General features: G+C 38.9%; 1 protein-coding gene across 3 annotated transcripts in view; it reads left to right on the forward strand.

Moving 5' to 3' along the window:
* The window catches only part of LOC122419552 (rhotekin-like), a 66,003-nt gene that overhangs the window by 12,231 nt on the left and 35,472 nt on the right, over window positions 1-18,300 (forward strand). For 2 of the 3 annotated variants that reach the window (XM_043434213.1, XM_043434214.1), the window contains exon 2: window positions 799-1,896. The exons of the other annotated variant lie outside the window; for it this stretch is intronic. In XM_043434213.1, the coding sequence (XP_043290148.1) occupies window positions 1,063-1,896 (834 nt within the window). In that variant the 5' untranslated portion in view covers window positions 799-1,062. The remainder of the gene's footprint in view (window positions 1-798; window positions 1,897-18,300) is intronic. 3 annotated transcript variants of the gene reach the window in all.

Below are 18,300 nucleotides of genomic sequence, written 5' to 3' on the forward strand. Positions count from 1 at the left end.
CTTGTGACATCTTCCCTGCCATATGCACGTGTCGAATGATCTTTGAGATCGTGCAATCGAAATTCAGACCTTCGTGATCACGCGTCAGTTGTTCATCGAAAGAAGTTTCATTTTTTTCAAACAAAATATCCAGTTCGATTCGAACAACAAAGTACTTTCTGGATAAAACGTCGGACTAGTTTTTTTATTCGAAAATAAATTGTCGGAAAATGTAGGTTGAAGCAACTGAAAATCGTCAATATAAACTGATCCACTTTTTCATCCAATCGGTCACGGTTCAGTCGATTTTATAATTAAGATTCATTCATCAAACAAATACTCATTCGATTTCGTCGAATGAAATCGGCTGGGTTCAGCAATTCGGTTGGTTTGTCGACAAAAAATCTGTATGGTTTCGTTGAAGGAACTTGATTATTTGACAGTTAACAGGGACTTTGTTGAACCCAGCAAATGAACGTGCAACCAAATTGATTTTGTTGAATAAGAATTTTTATTTGTCAGTGTAATTATTACATAATTGAACATTGATGCGGAACGGTGTTAAAGTTTGAAATTGAATCGATTTTAAAAACTTGTGCGTCCAAAAGTTGACCGAAGACTGTAAGTGTGTCCCAAGAATCAGGCATTTTTACGAATCCGGTTTTTATCTGTGCTAGCATATTTTGTGATCCGTAGAGGATAAAACAAATGGTAGAAACTCGGATTTGCATGGCCGTCGATGCTCGTTTGTCAAAATGAATTTGGTAGAAAAAAACGGTTTATTTTATCCCTGTGTCTGACGTACCGACCGTTTTGCAGGTTAATTATCGATGAAAATAAAAAATAGTGAATGCTTATCGGACATGAATAATGCTCCTTGAGCAGTACGGAGCTGGCCTCCGTGTTGATCTCCGATAAACTCATAATCGTCAGTGCGTTAATAAGGACAAATCGTTTGATGCGATACTCGGCTCACTTCAGACTCGCGAGTTGGGACAGTTGCGTGTAATACAATAAGTTTTGTAAAGAAAAATCGTAAAGGAGCCGGCGTTGGAAAATCGGTTGAACAATAAGGGAGGAAAAATGTATAAAATTCGATTGTACGTCGTGCCGGAGCAAGAGGAGATAAGCGAGCAAGATGATGTCGACGAGGTCGATTTGTCTCCGTCGTTGATGCAGCGACGGAACTCTCGTCGTCCGGGAGCGGTTCGGGTGAACGTGATTCAAAAAGAGCGTCGATCCCATGAGAAAATACGTCAGGTACGTCAGGAGATCGAAAAATCAACGAGAGCAGTTAGCCTGACGGTCGATCTCAACAAATCGCCGAGGAAGAGGGAACAGTCGCACGACGAGGAGAGCAAAGAGGAGGAAACCGACAGCAACAACGAATCAGGCAAAGAAAATGACGTTGCGTATTCCCGCGAGGAAGAGTCTAAAATACAGGGAAACAATGAAAATGTGATAAAGATGAAGAAATTGCCACCGCCAGTGCCATTCAGAGTTTCCTCGTTACCTCAAAGGAGCGTCTTCGCCTCACCCCGAATCCGCGAGCTCGCGATGAATCTTCAGGAAAAGATGTCAGAGCGAAATATGGCGAGCTCCGAAATACGTGAAAATTCAATAAACGACAAAATCGCTGGCTCCGTTCCCAGCCCGAAAAATCCAGTCGTTCGGTCCGCTACCTCAGCTTCCCGACTGCAGAGATTCGATCGCGAACGCATTTCCCTTACCCGAAGCTCCAGCGCCGCCTGCAAAAGATCGACCCGCGACAGTGCTATCCGCAAAAGCGGACGCAAGGAACAAAGTGGCAGATCACCCAAAATCGTCAGAGTCAAAAACGATCCTGACACTAATCGAAACGACAAAGTTGCTGTCAGCTCAGTCATCCTTCGACGAAACAAGCTCAACGGGTACAAGGTGAGTTTTTGTTTCTAGCGGTAAAAACGAAATCGTGGAAATTATATTTCATCGCATTCTGAGCACACGAAAATACGGGATGCAACTTTTAATGTTGGAACCTTTTTCCAGTGCGACATTCAAATTTCTGTCAACATTTCGCCATGCAAACGTTTTCGAGTATTTCATTGCAAAATTAAGTTTAAACATTGTTTTGACCTTTTTCTTCAGCATTTGCATTGACGTTAATCACAAATAATTGAACGCTTTCACGAAGGAATGAAATTGAAACTTCGAATTCCATAAAAACGCAATGAATGTTCGAACAACTTGGAAAAATCTTCCCCTCGCAGAATCGCCCTGGCGACTAACTTATTCTCGTTTTAATTGGGAGTACACGGTTCGCACGTGCGCGAGGCTCTTTAAAAGTGGAAAAGGGAAATGATTCACGTGCTAAAGCGGAGAACATCCGTTCGCGATTATTCTTCAAGAATTTTTACATTGCCTTTGGGGAAAGCTCGACCCTTTATCGTTGAGGATTATCTCGAGAGGAGCCACGGAACCGTGGAAAATAATGTCTGCATTATACGAAATGCACACGAACCGTGGAGAAAGGGGGCTTAAATAAGCGAAGGGAGATTCTCGCTTTTTTCGATACTCCTGCGAGGAAGTTGGTTAAACGCGGGCACCGCTATTTTAAATAACAGCAAGTGCAGCAATAAAATTGTGAGTCATTTTCGTAATTAGTATTACGTTTTTACATATTCCGGTTCCACTAATTTATGAAGAAGGAAAAAATTACGAGACCGAAAATCATACCTCTTACTCGGGGGGGGGGCTGTGCGAACAGACGGATTCATAAAAATGTACAATTTCAGCTTTTGCCACTCTCGAATCTTTTGTTGTGCGGTGCTTATGCCCAAAAAGATAACATAGAACCAGAACAAAGCTGCGTACGGAAAGATATTGCAAGCCTTCTTGAAAACCCCTTTGTGTTTCGTTATTTTTCGTTCTCGTTGTTGCACAGCGCCCCATAGTCTCTCTTTATCGTCTTTTGCTCTCTTTCCGTACGTCCTCGAGTTCTTGCGATTGTTCGACCGGCGTGTTATTAGGAAGTAATCGTTGGCGAAACTCGCGCGAGTCTGCAATCGCACAAAGAGAAGAAAAGTATCATCGAGAAGAAGCTTTTGCACTGAATCATGTTCTTCTTCCCTTCTCCTCATGCTCAATTTTCAACTCGGTTGAGCCAGACTAAGCGTTACACTTTTTCCTTCTCGTCTCTCTGTTTTTCTCATATCTAACGGGATATAAAAGAAACAAATTTTACGATTTATTCACTGGGACTTTGCCCAATTATCATTGGAAATCGTCCAATTTAGTCGCAATTCGTACTGCGGTATTCAGATTTATTTCGTTCTTCTGATCATCAGCAATGACCGAATCCTCGTTCGCTACTCCAGTTTTTTTATTTCCCTTCCAAGTCATGAATTTTCACAAAACGGGGTGGGGATAAAATGTTAGAATTACTAAAATTTCAAACAGCTACAATCTCGAGTTTATAAACTTCGAATGATAATATGGAGACAGATCAATTCGACTAGAGCTTTGAATGTCGAAAATAAATAAAGGAGAAACTTCAAGGTTCGAAGCACGTTTACATTGAAAATATAATGTAACAATCACCCATGGAACGACGACTAAAATATCGTTTTTTTCGAAAATTCAACTATCACTCTTTCGATTCATAAATTACTACAATCAGAAATACTGTGAGCATTCTCACAATTTCGAAAATATAATAACGAAAGACTAAATATTGCTGAGGTAGAAATACTGAAATACCAAAAAGTCGAACGGTCAAAATGGCGAAACGTTAGAAAGTCGACCAATCAAAATAAAGAAATGCCGCGAAGCTCAAAATACAAGCGTCTCGCTCAATCACTTACTCAGACTGGTGATCTCCAATTTTGAACATCGCCATTTTGAATTTCGCTTTTTCGAGTCATCGCTATTCTGCATATCTACGTTTTATAGGCTCCAAAAATTCACCTTCGATTTTTTGCTACTCTACATTCTGGTCTGTCTATAAAACAACTACTCTTCATTTTGAATTCGAAAATGTGAACTTTTGACATTTGTAAGGTCCGTTAAAATTGCATTCGAAATGAAAACTATCGAAATATATATATTTTCGAGTAAATACGAATTCAAAGAAGGAATATTCGGTTAAACACGTAATCCACTAAATAGTCGATCGAAAATAAGAATTTCGAATAACTTATTTTTCTCTAATCTGATATTACAACTTAAAAAATCTCGAAGCATCGACTGTTCTCCAATTTGGTTATTTCACACATTGAATCCTATCCCAGAAAAGATAATTTTATTGGTATTTTGTTGAAAAAAAAAATAAAAATAAAAATTACGTAGCGCTCTAATCATAGAAGCAGCTTCATCATAGTTTCGTCTCATTATTTCATTGAAAATAGATAACGCACTAAAAGTCCATTTGTTTCCTCATTCAGTCGAGTTGAGATGCTTTTTATTTTGGCCACGTTTTTCAATAAATCTCTTGAACCCGATTTATATCGGTAGCGAGTTCAATGGAGCGTGAAAACCGTATGATTGCACGAGCCATAACTGTGCTCTCGTGCTGCTGCACATTTCACAGATACTTTGATTCCATTATTTATTGCCGCATAATTTTCGAGAAATGACAATTTTTTCGTTCATCGATTTGACGTGGAACGAGGGCGGATCGAAAGTTGCCGAGAAGTTTAATGCTCTGCCAATAGTAAATGTCCTGACTCAACGCGGCTAAGGAGGAGAATAAAACACGCGGTTTCGTACCTCATAAATATCCGCGTGACAATAGAGCTATATTTTCATACATGCTTTTGCACGTGTGTATTTACATACAAAATGTCAAACATTATTCATTCAACAAGCTGTATTTGCAAATGGCGAGCTTTCTGCTCAATTTTAAAAGTAAATGGAGCATTCCAGGATGCTGTGGATTTATATCCAAATGGTGACTTAAAAAAATTAAAATTCGTCCGATTCTAGCCATTTGGCTGTTTTATATAGATTCGTTGCCAGGGAATTCGTCGATGCACTTGTTCCGGTGACTCTGATGAATCGTCTGCTTTCGATATGAATAATGAAATCTTTCAATAATACAACCAAATCTGTTTTTCATCGCAGCAATGAAATTTCAGCGAGTGTGCGCAGCATATTTACGTTGATCTGGAACCAACGAATACTGCTTTTGGCTCCGGACCAGCCAAATTGTTCTTTTTGGCACTCCCGATGGCGCCCCAAAACGTGCAAAACCATTATCGTCGTACACGTAATACGAACTTACACTTCGACACTCCACAGTGAATTGAAAAATTTATTTCTCCTCTGAAGCAGAAACGACTTCCTTGAATCGCCACCGCGTCGTATAATCGATGATAAACAGTACACAAGTTCGGCAGGATTGAAAAGGGGTAGAAAAAGTTGAGAATTTCTCTGATAACATTTTTGAAAACCTTAGCTTATCGCCGATCCTAGTAATTCCGTTGTTTCTCATATTTTCTTAATTATAACAACTTCGGGATGAAGCGCGTACAACGAAATTCCCATTGGCGTATATAAAAATACATGAAAACTCCTGTCGAGGCTGGCAGAACCACGAAAGTGAATACAGAGAAGGACTAAAAATTATTATGGGTTGCATCGCGAGGCCCGGTTTGACCGGTGCGGTGCGTGCATAATCACAGTCGATGTAATAACTCGACTTGGCTATACGACCGAGCACATTTTTACCTGTAAGATAGTAGTAAAATCCCGGAAAAGGATTTAAAAAAGTCGAAATTAATTAGCCCGAAAAACTCGAAAACGACATTTGGAAATGCGGCTCAGTTCCGCGACGTTATTCGACGACGCTGAAGTTTGCAACGTTGGAGTCCAACGAAATGAGCGAAAAAAACATTTGTAATTCACCAATTTTTTATTTCACGAAATATCGGCGCAGCTTGCAAAACTACGAATTGGAAATTCGACAGCAGGAAACAAAGCAGGAGAATTACTGGAATTATCGGAGCGTTTTTTAAATCGTTCCATCGGACCCCAACGTCGCAAACTTCAACGTCATGTCATTCGCGTAATTTCATTATTTTACATGAAGCAAGAAACATTTGTTTCGCCCATCGATGTTCAATCTCTGGAGATAACCAATTGAAAAATTCACCGAGAAAGTATATTGCGTCGAGGAACGGGGCTGCCTTCGCGAGATGAGCAGCTCAACGAGTCATGAACGAAAGCGAAAGGACTTGGTGTAATCAATACGTCCTCATAGTGCAAAAGCATTTAATAGGACGAGTTTATATGATATACGTATATATTTGTATATGGAGTTACTCACGGTTGTGCCATAAATGCCTGGGGCATACATAACTTACGTCGACTTGACCGGCTCAATATCGAGTGTGCTGTACACACATTGACTCTTGAAAATTCCTCTAGAACGACATTGAGAACAATCTCTATTCTTCATATTCCTCATTAACTGCGCGCATCCAGCACCTCTTCACACGTTTCCTTTTCCTCAAGCCACAAACTTGACTTTCCACTTAACAAGAAAATAAATTATAAAAAGAAAATACGCATATTTCGTGCTTACACCTTTCTATCCATTTGGTGAATCCATTATTATTTTTCGCATTAAAATTTATACGTGACAACGCGTCTCTTTGACAACTTTTATATTTTTTCTTATGCGCGAATAAACTCTTCAACTTTCTCCGCGGCTTTTTTTCTATCGAATTCAGTGTAGGCACACACACTCTCCGGTTAACAACTGCTCAGATCTCCTCGAGAGAAAAGCGAAAGGATTACGTGAAATTTATACCTAACGTATATCGTTACGATGCACCGAGTAACTTCGCTTTTTTCGTTCGATCTACCTCGCGGAAAGCAACGACAGGTGAATTTCTGTCACCTTTGCTCCTCGCCTGGATTCATGTGTTCCGGGGTCAAACGGAGAGGTTTCCGTGTGTAAAAAGACGTGCAAATTACTCACGCACTTGAGTGCACTCCGGTGATTTGATCCGTTTTCAAAAAGGCGGATCGAGGGGTGAAAAATTTCAAACAAATTTTCAATTTTTCACGCCAGCTTTTTCGGATGTGCGAAAATCCACTTTTCGGAAGTTCCTCTTCTCCAACCTCGAGCCTCAGAATATTTTCGATCCCGCCTCGTGGTCTGCAGAAATGATTTCTAAAATGTTTCAAAATTTCTGTAAACCGCGAGAACGGGAAGAGAACTGCTGCGCCCCCGTAGAAACATTTTTGGCGCAATTACTCGAGCAATTTGTGGTTCTGAAATGAGTTTCAGAAGTTTTAACGTTGAGTGTAAAATACTGGTGTGGATTTTCTTCGCAGCCCAGCTTTTGCTGGACGTCTCTTCATCGTGTGTTTCATAGGTTCCTCTCATTACGAGAAACGTTCTTCATTCAGACACAGCAGTACGAACGACCATAGCAAAATATAATATGCTTGTGTGCATGCATTCACATTTTCATGATGAAAACATGAAAGACTGCTGCCAGCGAAGTGAAGAAACGATTGTTGCACACCCGCAAAGATCTTCTTTCTTCGCTTCGCCCAGGCAAATATATACTCGCTTGGCATTATGCACTCGTGCGCGCTATCTCATTCAACTTGCGAAATGAAATGTCAACCGAACGGCTCGCACGTACTCACGAGAAACCTCGAGTCTCTTCACGTTAAATATCCATGCAATAATCTGTAATATCAGCAATGATGGTCGTCGCTATCGTCGGTTGCATCTCTCTTTATCCGCGATTACAGTCATTTGTCTACGAACATAAAATCTGGCGTATTGCAATCTAATGAATGGAATGATTGATTAAACAAGAAAAGGTTTAAAATTGCGAAAGCAATGGAGTCCGCGATTCTCACCTGAAATGGGAAACCGATAAGTTTTTTAATTTGGACACTATTTAGAGTCGATTGACGCGACAACAGTTTGTAAAACATTTATTTTGGACAATACGAATTGCAGAAATTCATTGGAACGTTGGCTCGAAATTGTCATGTTTTTGTTCTAGTTCGATCTTTTTAAACTTTGACACTATTTCATGGAGGTCTGTTGGTTCGTTGACTATTGGAAATCTCGTTGGTTTCTTTATTCCAGGTAAAAATTTCGGACTCCTGAGCTCTCGCACTGGTGTCATCGCTTCGTTGTATTTTGATGGGGTTTATTTTATGGATTACGGAAATAAAAGGTTTCGAAATCAAATAAAAATTCCATTTTTATGCGTTCTCCAAACTGGTGACATGAAGTCATTTTTCACGCTCCGCTTTCAATATTGTATTGAAAGAATGAATGAAATTCCGCAAGACTTTTTACACCGAAAACTTTAGTTTGATTGCTCGCTCCCTACTGCCAACGTATTTCGCATTTTTATCGTATAACGTAAGACTGAAAACTTGAAAAAAGCGTGCAACGATCTCAAAATTTGTTGATTTTACTTATACGGAGATGAAAACGAGTCTGGGGAGCGTTTTATAGAAACGGAAAAGATCGGAAAGTGAATTCGGTCTGGTTTTGCGGAATCCAACTTAACGGCGCCCGTGCAAGTCTGTCCACTTCGTCGTGAATTTCCGAAACCGAGGAAGAGAATGAAAAACGGTCCTCTGGGAGTCAGTGATCTCGGGAGAACTCAAAGGAGTCTGAGCAGGCTCGAGTCGAAGATATACTTTCGCTTTTGTAAATCTCTTTCGCTCGAGGCCGCGAGCCAGAGCGAGTCTCCGACTTTTTGCCTCTTTACTCACCGTAATTCCACGCTTCTCACTCTCCCGCGCTCCCTTTCTCTCTCACTCGCTCGAATTGGCGAGAACCCGAACAAGACCGCTCGCAGCACTTCACGAGTTTTCTTGATGGAAACGCGATCGGATGTAGCCTATCCAAATAACAGAGGTTCGCTCCTCCTTAAATGTAATTCACATCACATCGATGATAAAAACCGCTCAATTCGATGCAATCCACCAAAGCTCGTATGCCAACCTAGCAAAAAGTTTGGAAAAATTCTACAAAATTCCAAAACCAATAATTAGAGGATTTTTGAAGATCTAATTTAAATTGAAATGGTAAAAAATGAATAATTTTTATCAGTAAACTCGAAATAAATGGTTGAAAGAGACGAAATATAAATGATAGTGAAAAAATGTATAAATCATGACGAAGTATTTGAAAAGTGAATAATTGGAACTTTATTCGCACGTGGGTTCGTAAATGAGGCCTTAAATCCGGATATCAAACGTGACGCATCGTCGTAAAAAGGGTTGTGAGTCATTAGTGCAAATATGTTATTGCTATTACTTCGGCTTTCAATATCGTATGTAGTACAAGCATTATCTCTCTTTGAGAGAAAGAGAATACGTCTTTCTGAAACTTATATCCACGTTCCGCTGCTCGTCGTTATTACGAGGAAACTCGTTACGCGCCGACAACGAATAAAGGGAGACTTCCGTGACCGCGGAATGTTTGAATTTACGCAACGTATATATCCTGCTGAAATAAGCAGTGCGAATGTACGAGCATGCATTCTCTGCACAATAAAGGCTACGAAACATTTTTTGATAATATTTAAAAATCGGAAAATCATAATTCGAACGATTCTTCGAAAAATTTTGTTTCAATAACTTTTTGGAGTTTAAAATCGTTTGAAGATTTCAGTTTACAAATTATACGCCGAAGGCAAAATTCACCGATTGGAATATTGAAGCGAGGAGACCTCCCATTCGATTTATGAGATCAAACTAGATAAAAAAGTAGGTGTGTACGAGCACAGGAGTAAAGAAAAAGATTGAATCGGATCAATCATACTCAGTCAAATGAAATTCTCTCGAAGCTTTCAAAGAAAGTTTACAGAGTTGACAACCGGTGCCTAAACGACGCTGGAGGCTCGATTCTCCATCGACACACGTGTATGGAACTCGAGCCATTTGTAGAAACTTACTGTAATTATTCGTTTTCGGATAATCATCTATGGAACGTCAACTCATTCGTAGGTCTCGTCTATCAGAGTGTCCATAGTAAACCTTCCATCGTCAAGGGAATTTTGGTGCCTTTTCTATCAGAATATCTTCCATTGAGTTAGACCGGGGATTTTGTATTGCTTATTGAATTCATTTTCGTATTCATTCGTTTTAGAATCTTATGAGTGCAAAAATCTCGTTTAAATTTCAGACATTCATGGTCACCGGGTGCTTGATTATCTTTTTCAATTTCGTCGTTCCTTTTTCTCAGCGAATTGCGTTTCACTTGAGAATGTATTTAAAGCATAAACGAGAAAACATATTCCATTAGATTTTGTCAACCCTCAACGTGACCCGATTTTCCTCCGCGCACGTCCTTGCGACTTCGATGAGGTAAGCCAAGCATGTTTCGTTAAGCATTAGGTTCTAGTCGGCCCACAGTGTATTTAAGCAGAGCGCAGGCGTTGCCTCCGAGACTCCTCCGAGTCTGATCCGCGTGAAGACGCATAAATGCATGGACGAAAAACACTTACAAGTAGTGATACGAGCAATTTTCCCGAATATTTCACAATTGTCGTGGTAAACAATGAGAGTTGCTCGTCCTATCCCAGGACACCTACGTCGAAGATGATCCATAAAAGTCTTACGCTCCCACGCGCTTCATCGCCTTCACTTTTTTCTCCATCAATCAATGAAGCTTCCACGCGCCTCTCTTGCCCAATTAATCAGACTCGTAACTATTATTCAGAATGAATCATTGATAATCGTACAACAAATAATTATGCGGCCCAAGGCTGCGATTGGCTAACGAAATTATAATCCTTACTAATTTGGTCTTTGGGAATCCTACGGTGATGTCACGCACCAGCGTCTTTTAGCAGCCACGCCCCGGCCCCGGTTCGACTCCATCAACCGTAAAGATCGAGCCTAACCTTAAAGCCGGCATTAAATCCTTTAAGTACGTGTGCTCTTCGCTCCTGCGCTTGATCCGGTTTACTCTAATGAAGTAGGCCCCACAGATAAGTGTAACCTTATTACGATCAGACATATAAATCCCGCTTTCCTTCTGTCTCTGATTAATGCGATATCTGGAAAATTCATAGTACACATATCCAAATCCTATAAACGGGGTGAATGTCGATCGATAGTCGAAATAAACGTTAACTGATCTACTTTCCCTTCTTTCAAAATCGAAGCTGAAATCAATGGATTTAAAAGTATTTCATTCTGATTTGGAATGATGAAGTTTGCAACGTTAGAATCCAACGGAATGATCTAAAAAAATCTCTACGAATTCAGTGATTCTCCAATTTTGTTTCTTATCGAATTTGCAATTCCTAATTTTTCAATCTACATCGATTTTTTCGTGAAATAAAAAATTAGTGAATTACGAATGTTTTTTTTCTTTTTCTTTCTTTAAGGTAATTCATGCACGAAACGATTTTCTTTCAAGAAAGTCTTGAAATTTACACTGAGTTTGAATGGGTAGTCGACTGGCACACGCACATCAAATTTTGAAGGGTTCGTCTTATTGAGTATTTAGATAAACGTGTTTAAATATGAATAAAAATACACAGGGAACTATGCGTAAAAAATCGTTTATTTTTTCATATAACGGATGAACGTTTCTTACGAAGTTTAAGAAAAATTACACAATAACAATTGAGTATATAATGAAGGTTTGGGAAAAAATTCTAAACGATTGTCTTACTAGTAATAAAGATATATTACGTTAAAGATTGAAAGAAATTGGTAATGAGCACTCGTATAATCTCACATTTGCTTATTTCGGCATTTTGTTTCTTTTTGGCTTGGCCCATTCCTGCCATAGCTGTCCGTCTTTCTATTAAAACTTTTTTCTTGATCCATTTTTCATTGTGTTTTCCCTTTGCGCTCTCTGATGCGATTTTTTACATAAAAAGCTATATTATTTTAGCCGGGGACGAACGGAATTTGGGGTTCAGTCAGTGATGGATCCCTGTTCAATTATGGCTTGTAATTTCATTTGCCAAAAAATAAGTTGAAAAAATGTATTTACAATTTTTAATCAATAACTCTGACATTAATTTAGAGTGATAATATCTTGAATAAGGAAGTAAAAATCGACCCAATTTAGACACATAAAATACGATCCTTCGGGCATGATTTACCTTGAATTCGTCGGACTCCAGCGCTGCAAACTTCAGCGTCGTGATGTTGAATGTCTCAAAAACATATTAAACTGCGCGTTACTTATGCATTTTGTTGGAGCTTGAAAAGTAAGAAGAAGTTGAAAAATATTTCGTTCTCCATATGAATATTAAGCATAAAAAGTAATTTCTGCAGTTCCAGCGAAGCAAAGTAGAACCATCACTTTTTCTTCAACATCTTTAAATCACAAATCTTTTTCACGAAATACAGAAACTGCTAGAAATCCGTGAGAATCAAGTCCGGATAACGGAGATCAATGAAAGGATATCCGCTAATCTGCTGCTTCTTAGAATTCATAGGTCCAGCAACGTTGGTCCAGCAATAAGAAGCTGGTCCACAAGTTCAGCATCCTGCCGTTTCTGGGTTACGGTCGCACAGTTTTCTACTCTTAGCTACATTTCACATGCTATCGGTGGTCCCCTTGCTTGTATGACATGCTGATTTGTCGGTACTGTGAATCGACGTGTAAGTGTTTATTATATATACGAGAAAGGAAGAAAGACCGACGGAGACCGGCTCCTTAAGTTCCACGACACGCAAGGAAGTAGGTTTACGTGTTTACGCTTTGACGCGCGATCCGTTATTCATCTTATCGGCGTAGGCTCCCCCCAGTCACAATCTGGAGTCGCTGTTTTTTACAATGTTTCGAGTCTTTTTTATCTTCTATCATAGACCGCAATTACTTCCTTATAATTTAATTTACCATACTTTTGCTTAGAATTCCTTTTTCTTTTTTATTCTTATATGAAAAATAAATGAATGTGAAAGCATTTTACATGGTCGTGTCTCTTTTGTACAGCCAACATCCTGGCCACCTGACTTCTCGAGCTGGTAGATGAAGAAAAATCTTTCCTAACAATTCTTTGCAGTGAAGGAATGCATAAAGTTTCATGAAAATTACAAGCAATTCGGTGAACGCAAAATTACAGAGAATGCATGAAAATTAAATAAATTGCGTTCACCCAGCATATTTTTCCCTTTTTTTCATCCACTTTTATAATTATTAGTCATCTCTGGTGGCTGGAATCAATGGGGAAATCGATGTTTTACATAAGAATATCACGATTCTACGGGTTTCGTAACTGTTTGGAGAAAAAAAAAAAATTCGAAAGGATTTTTAATTGCATGACATTTTTATGGGTTCTACGGGATCTAACGATAAAAACATAAACCACGTAAGACTATTTTTATTGGTAGAACTCATGATTTTCAAATTGGGTGCGAGAAATTATCGAAAAAATTTCGTATTTTTTAATTTTTTTTTTAATTATTATTGGACTTCAATAGATGAATGAATTGCGCCCGTATATCGCACTCATAAAATAAAGAATATACAAATTAAGCACTCTCAGCGTAAATGCATCGATGGCGAAATATCGACGCTCCTGAACGAACGCATTGACCCTTGATGTCAAAATCGAAACTTCTAGAAGTAAATTTAAGCTAAATTCGCGAGCTAATTCGAGAGAGGAAAAATTCCCGAATCTATTTGACGAGAATTTGTAACGATTGGTCTCGGGCCAATGAAACCTCGAATTTGTAACTTCTTAAATAAACTTATTGTTAACTTTTGTTGTACAAGTATCGAGCTGGAGTTCAACTCTTTTTGGCCTTAATCCCTTAAATTCTCGTCCTCGATAGCTCGTCCCTTCGTGACGGTCTTCGCGGACACAACAGGTTTTGAATTTACTTATTATTTAATTTTCGTTTACATGGCAAGGCATAACGATTATCACAGAAAATAGTCTTGTTCGCGATGACACAGCGGAAAGCGTAGAATTTACGATCTACTCTCTATACTGCGGGTGCAAACGAAGAGCGCAATCAACATGCAGCTAAAGCGAGACGTTTTCTCCCTGCAGAGTTCATTTCTAGGACACTTAAGTGTGTCTTTTTTCATTTTATATCTCTCGCTGTCCATTAATTGCGATGAAACTGTCCGTAATATTAGCATTTCTGTCGTTAGGCCAGCTAAATGATCGTGTGAATCGACTTGTGAAGCAACGATCGTAAAAGTTTACGTGGCAAACCAAATCAATCACTCATAAACGATATTTTCGGGGAGAATTTTCCATGGACGCATGCGACCGGTTTAACCATCGGTTTCACACGGTTTAACATTTCTGAAATATTAACGAGCAATAGAAAAGTTCGAATAAGTTGAAAAATCAGATAAAAAAAATCAGGTCGAAGCTTTATTCGTCGTCGAAGACACTTGGATGTCATGATTGATGTGAAATTTGTCAAATTCAAATCTAATCGTTGATAACACTTTAAGCAATGCCTCAATTCAGGCTGTACGAGTCTTTTCCATTTTATTTCAAGTTCGCGTCACGACTTTTTCGATCTTCTTGTCCGTTCAAACCTACAAAGTCGTCGATACTTTGTGCCACGATTTTTCTTCTGGACAAAGCAAATTCCGAATTTCTGTTACAAAGCGAGACCAAGTCTGTGTGAAAAATGGCGAATCGGACGTTGACGCGCAAAGAGAAATTCTTCCGATGGAACACACTTTTCTTCCTTTCGTTCAATTTCCTCCGTGCCTTCGCAAGTTTACTTATACTGTGTTTATGTAAATTGCACTCATATCGTTTGCTCGCTCGAGACGTCGACTCCAGCACGTGATCGGCTTACAGGACTAAATTCAGGTCGGATGTATTCCGTGTTCGTAATTTCGAGCCAATGAAATGAAAGAAACTTCTGTCGAAGGTTCAAGGTCAATTTCTATTGGATCTCATGAGCATGCAAATTTATTGCGATTCTGAAATTTAGCGTTTGACCCCAATTTTCCTTCGGCTCCTAAATTTCGTTCGTATTTGAACGAAGCGTTCTTATCCAAGGAAATTCACTCCAAGGAAATAGTCGTACTTCCGCAATTATCTGACAGAATTTATTACTTCTCAGTAACGACGCTGAAATTTGTAACGTCGGAGTCCAACGAAATGATGGAAAAAAAAACCCTCTAATAATTTTAGTAATTCTTCTATTTTGTTTCCTGTCGAATTTGCAATCCGTAGTTTTTCAACCTGCGCCGATACTTCGTGAAATAAAATATTGGTGAATTACAAACGTTTCGTTCATTTCGTTGGTCTCCGACGTTGCAAACTTCAGCGTCGTTCTCAGTACGCTCTCGTCAAAACTATAACAAATTTGACCGTTTGCTTAATGCTTGATTGAGCTCTGATCTTTTTCACGTAAATACTCACTAAATTAACCCACTTTATGTTCCTCGTTAGAACTTTATCGTTAGTCATAATTTTTGGTCTGTAAACCTCATCCTAAAGATTAATATCTTGAGCATGACGTGTAAATGATGTACTTTATCATAAATCCTATGAAATTAGCCTCTGAAGATAGAAGTCAATTCATTTGCGACTGCAAAAACGATATAAATCATCAATTAAGGTAGTAGTCGTGCGTAGCTCACTTTTTAATGAATCCACTCTCCCTGAAACAGTACGAATTCTCATTACCGTAGAAGACCTTGTTCGGATGTTTGTCCCTTTTTAATCGCGTTCGATGCTCGTGAAAATCCGGACGGACGGACGGACGCGAAATTGTTGACGAGAAATCGACGTGCCTCGCTGCGATCTATGTATTTCGTTCGATCCAGCTTCCGACTTGGTTTTCTCGTTTGAAATCGAAAGTGCCACGAGTTTATCGCATAGTTTCATGAGTTTAATGTACCACTAACGAGTTTGTCCAGCTAAAAAGACTATTTTCAAGGTTTCTAACGTCGTTTCTTTCCGTCGTTAAAAATTGAACAAAGAATTTACACTTTCCTTCAAAGTATTTATTGGAAATAGTAATTCTAACAACCAATAGAATTTCTTTCCAAAGTATGATCAAAATTTACACCGGAATTCTAATTTTTTTAAATTTCCTCAAAAGAGGAAATTTCCTTTTTTAATTTTCTTAAATAATTTCTCCAGCTTTCATCCCAAAATGTTAACTTCTTCGTGACACATTCCTTCAAAAAAAAAAAAAAACGAAAAGAAAGCGATCATTTCATTCCCCATAGTTTCCACGATTGCATGTCCATTCGAGAAATTTTCACAAATAGAATGCTCAAGAAAACGAGAAATGAAGTCTCATCCTGAAGCGATATCATCATCCTCACAGTTGTCAATCATCCGGTGAGATCGAGAAACGGGATCGGTTGCACCGATGGTGCGAGCCCGTTGGGGACTTCCGTTTCGTCGTGTATGTTAATGATGACGAACAGAAGCTCCGTGCATAGTTAGCCAAGTCGATCGTAACAGAGCAGGATTTCGAATCGATAATTATCTTGCATGGCATTGACGAGTGAACGGTAAACGTATATACTGAGAATGTAATATGAAAACGGTTGTATGTTGATTTTTCGAGAATAAAGTTCAATGACAATCGGAAATCTTAGAAATACAATTCGTAAATAAAAAGTATATTCACTGTTGAGGACGATCTTTGCAACTCGGTTTCACGAGTTATAGTAATAATGTCGTTCCGTGGATTGCTTGACGAATATTAAGGGTGTAAAACGGTTGTAATTTTCCAAAAATCTTACTTCCGTACAATTTACTTGAGATTTCGAGTTAATTTCAGTTTTTATTTCGCTGTTTACGAATCAAAACTGAGAGTTTTGGAGCAGCGAAAAATTATTACTTTTTTATTAGCTTGCGGCAAGGATAAGCCGACACATGATGAGAAATCTCTAAAATCTTTAAAATTTCGAATCTTTTTTCATTTTCTCAACGCTCTGGAGTTAAAAATGTGGTTTTTCGAAATAAAAAATAACGAGATTCAATTTCACATTTGTACGAGGCTTATTTGGTTTATCGAAAAAGTAATCCATTTCTTCGCACTCCTGAATGCGCTTTAGCGACTATCCACTGAACTGAGAAATTCACGTCGAGTTTTTTTCGTCAGAAAACTATTTTATCGGCACGAGACATTTATCGTTCGCAGGCAATATTGACCTCTTCCATCGTATGTTTTTTACCAGCAGAGGTACGCACAGGCATCTGCATTAAAAATAGTGTTCGTGACTTTCCGGCTGGCGCGCTATTTCGCAGCGATCGTTGTCGAAAGTTGTTGAATCGTTCGACTGTCAACTCGGCTGTAGATTCGACGTGAAAAAGAAAGGCGTTACGGTTTACACGAAATCTAAGTTTGTTTTTTCAATTTCTTTTTTTCTCGGACTTTCTCCGAGAAAAATGCACGCCCTTCTCTAAACTTTTTTCTTTGCTTTTTTATGCTTTTTCCACTTTTCCCAAAACTCGGCTCCAACTGTCAATGTTTTTCCCTCGAAATTTTTTCCGATAAAAGGAAAAATAGTTGAAATTGGTAAAGCACTTTTTTCTATTCTCAATAATGCGTTAAATCTTGCTCCACGAGGCTCGGATCCGAAGCCTCGTGTCGGAAAAAATCGTCAAATACCATCAACCTGACTTTTTAAGTGTACCAGACACCACTCGAGACGCTCGTCAATTTCACGGCTTTACACTTTCGTATTCCCCCGGTCCCTCCAGCTCCAAAAGCTTTAAAATGGTGAGCAGCATAGCGACACAGATGATGGGAGTATTGGAGGTCTGAAGCACACTGTTCCCATCTCCTACGAGTCGCTTTATATTTCGACGAAAAATTTGATTTTTTCTCTTCGTTCTTTCGTCTCACTAGTGACCAAACTCGGGTCGATTGACGATTCCAGCTTTCTCAGTTTATCCCAAACATCAAAGGAGACCCGAATGCAGGAGCAAAACCTCATTCGATAAATGTTTTGTTTGAATATAAATTTCGATGTATCGCAAATGGTTTTTTACAAAAAAAAATCTTTGTTACGAAACATTGAGATAAAACGATGAGCGAGCATTAAAATGAACATTTTTTGACCATCAAGACTCACGAAATCAACTATTTTGATCGCGATTCCCTATTTTTTTTCATCACATTTATTTTTTTTTTGTTTCAGGTAAGTAAAAACTACATCGACGAAGTAGTTGATGACTCGAGCCCGATTAAATGATAAAACCGTTCGTTTCAGTGGTGAGTTTGAAAGAAATTTGAAATTGGCCTGAAACACTGGAAATGTTAGCCAAATATTCGGTCGACCATTCGGTTATTCATGTAGAAATTCGGGGCAGCAAAGTACCTCGCCTTTCGAGTCGATGCTCTAGGCTCATGGATTTTTCACGTGGGCAGAAGTTCTGC

This window comes from Venturia canescens, chromosome 1, assembly GCF_019457755.1.
Source record: "Venturia canescens isolate UGA chromosome 1, ASM1945775v1, whole genome shotgun sequence".
NCBI classification, from domain to species: Eukaryota; Metazoa; Arthropoda; class Insecta; order Hymenoptera; family Ichneumonidae; genus Venturia; species Venturia canescens.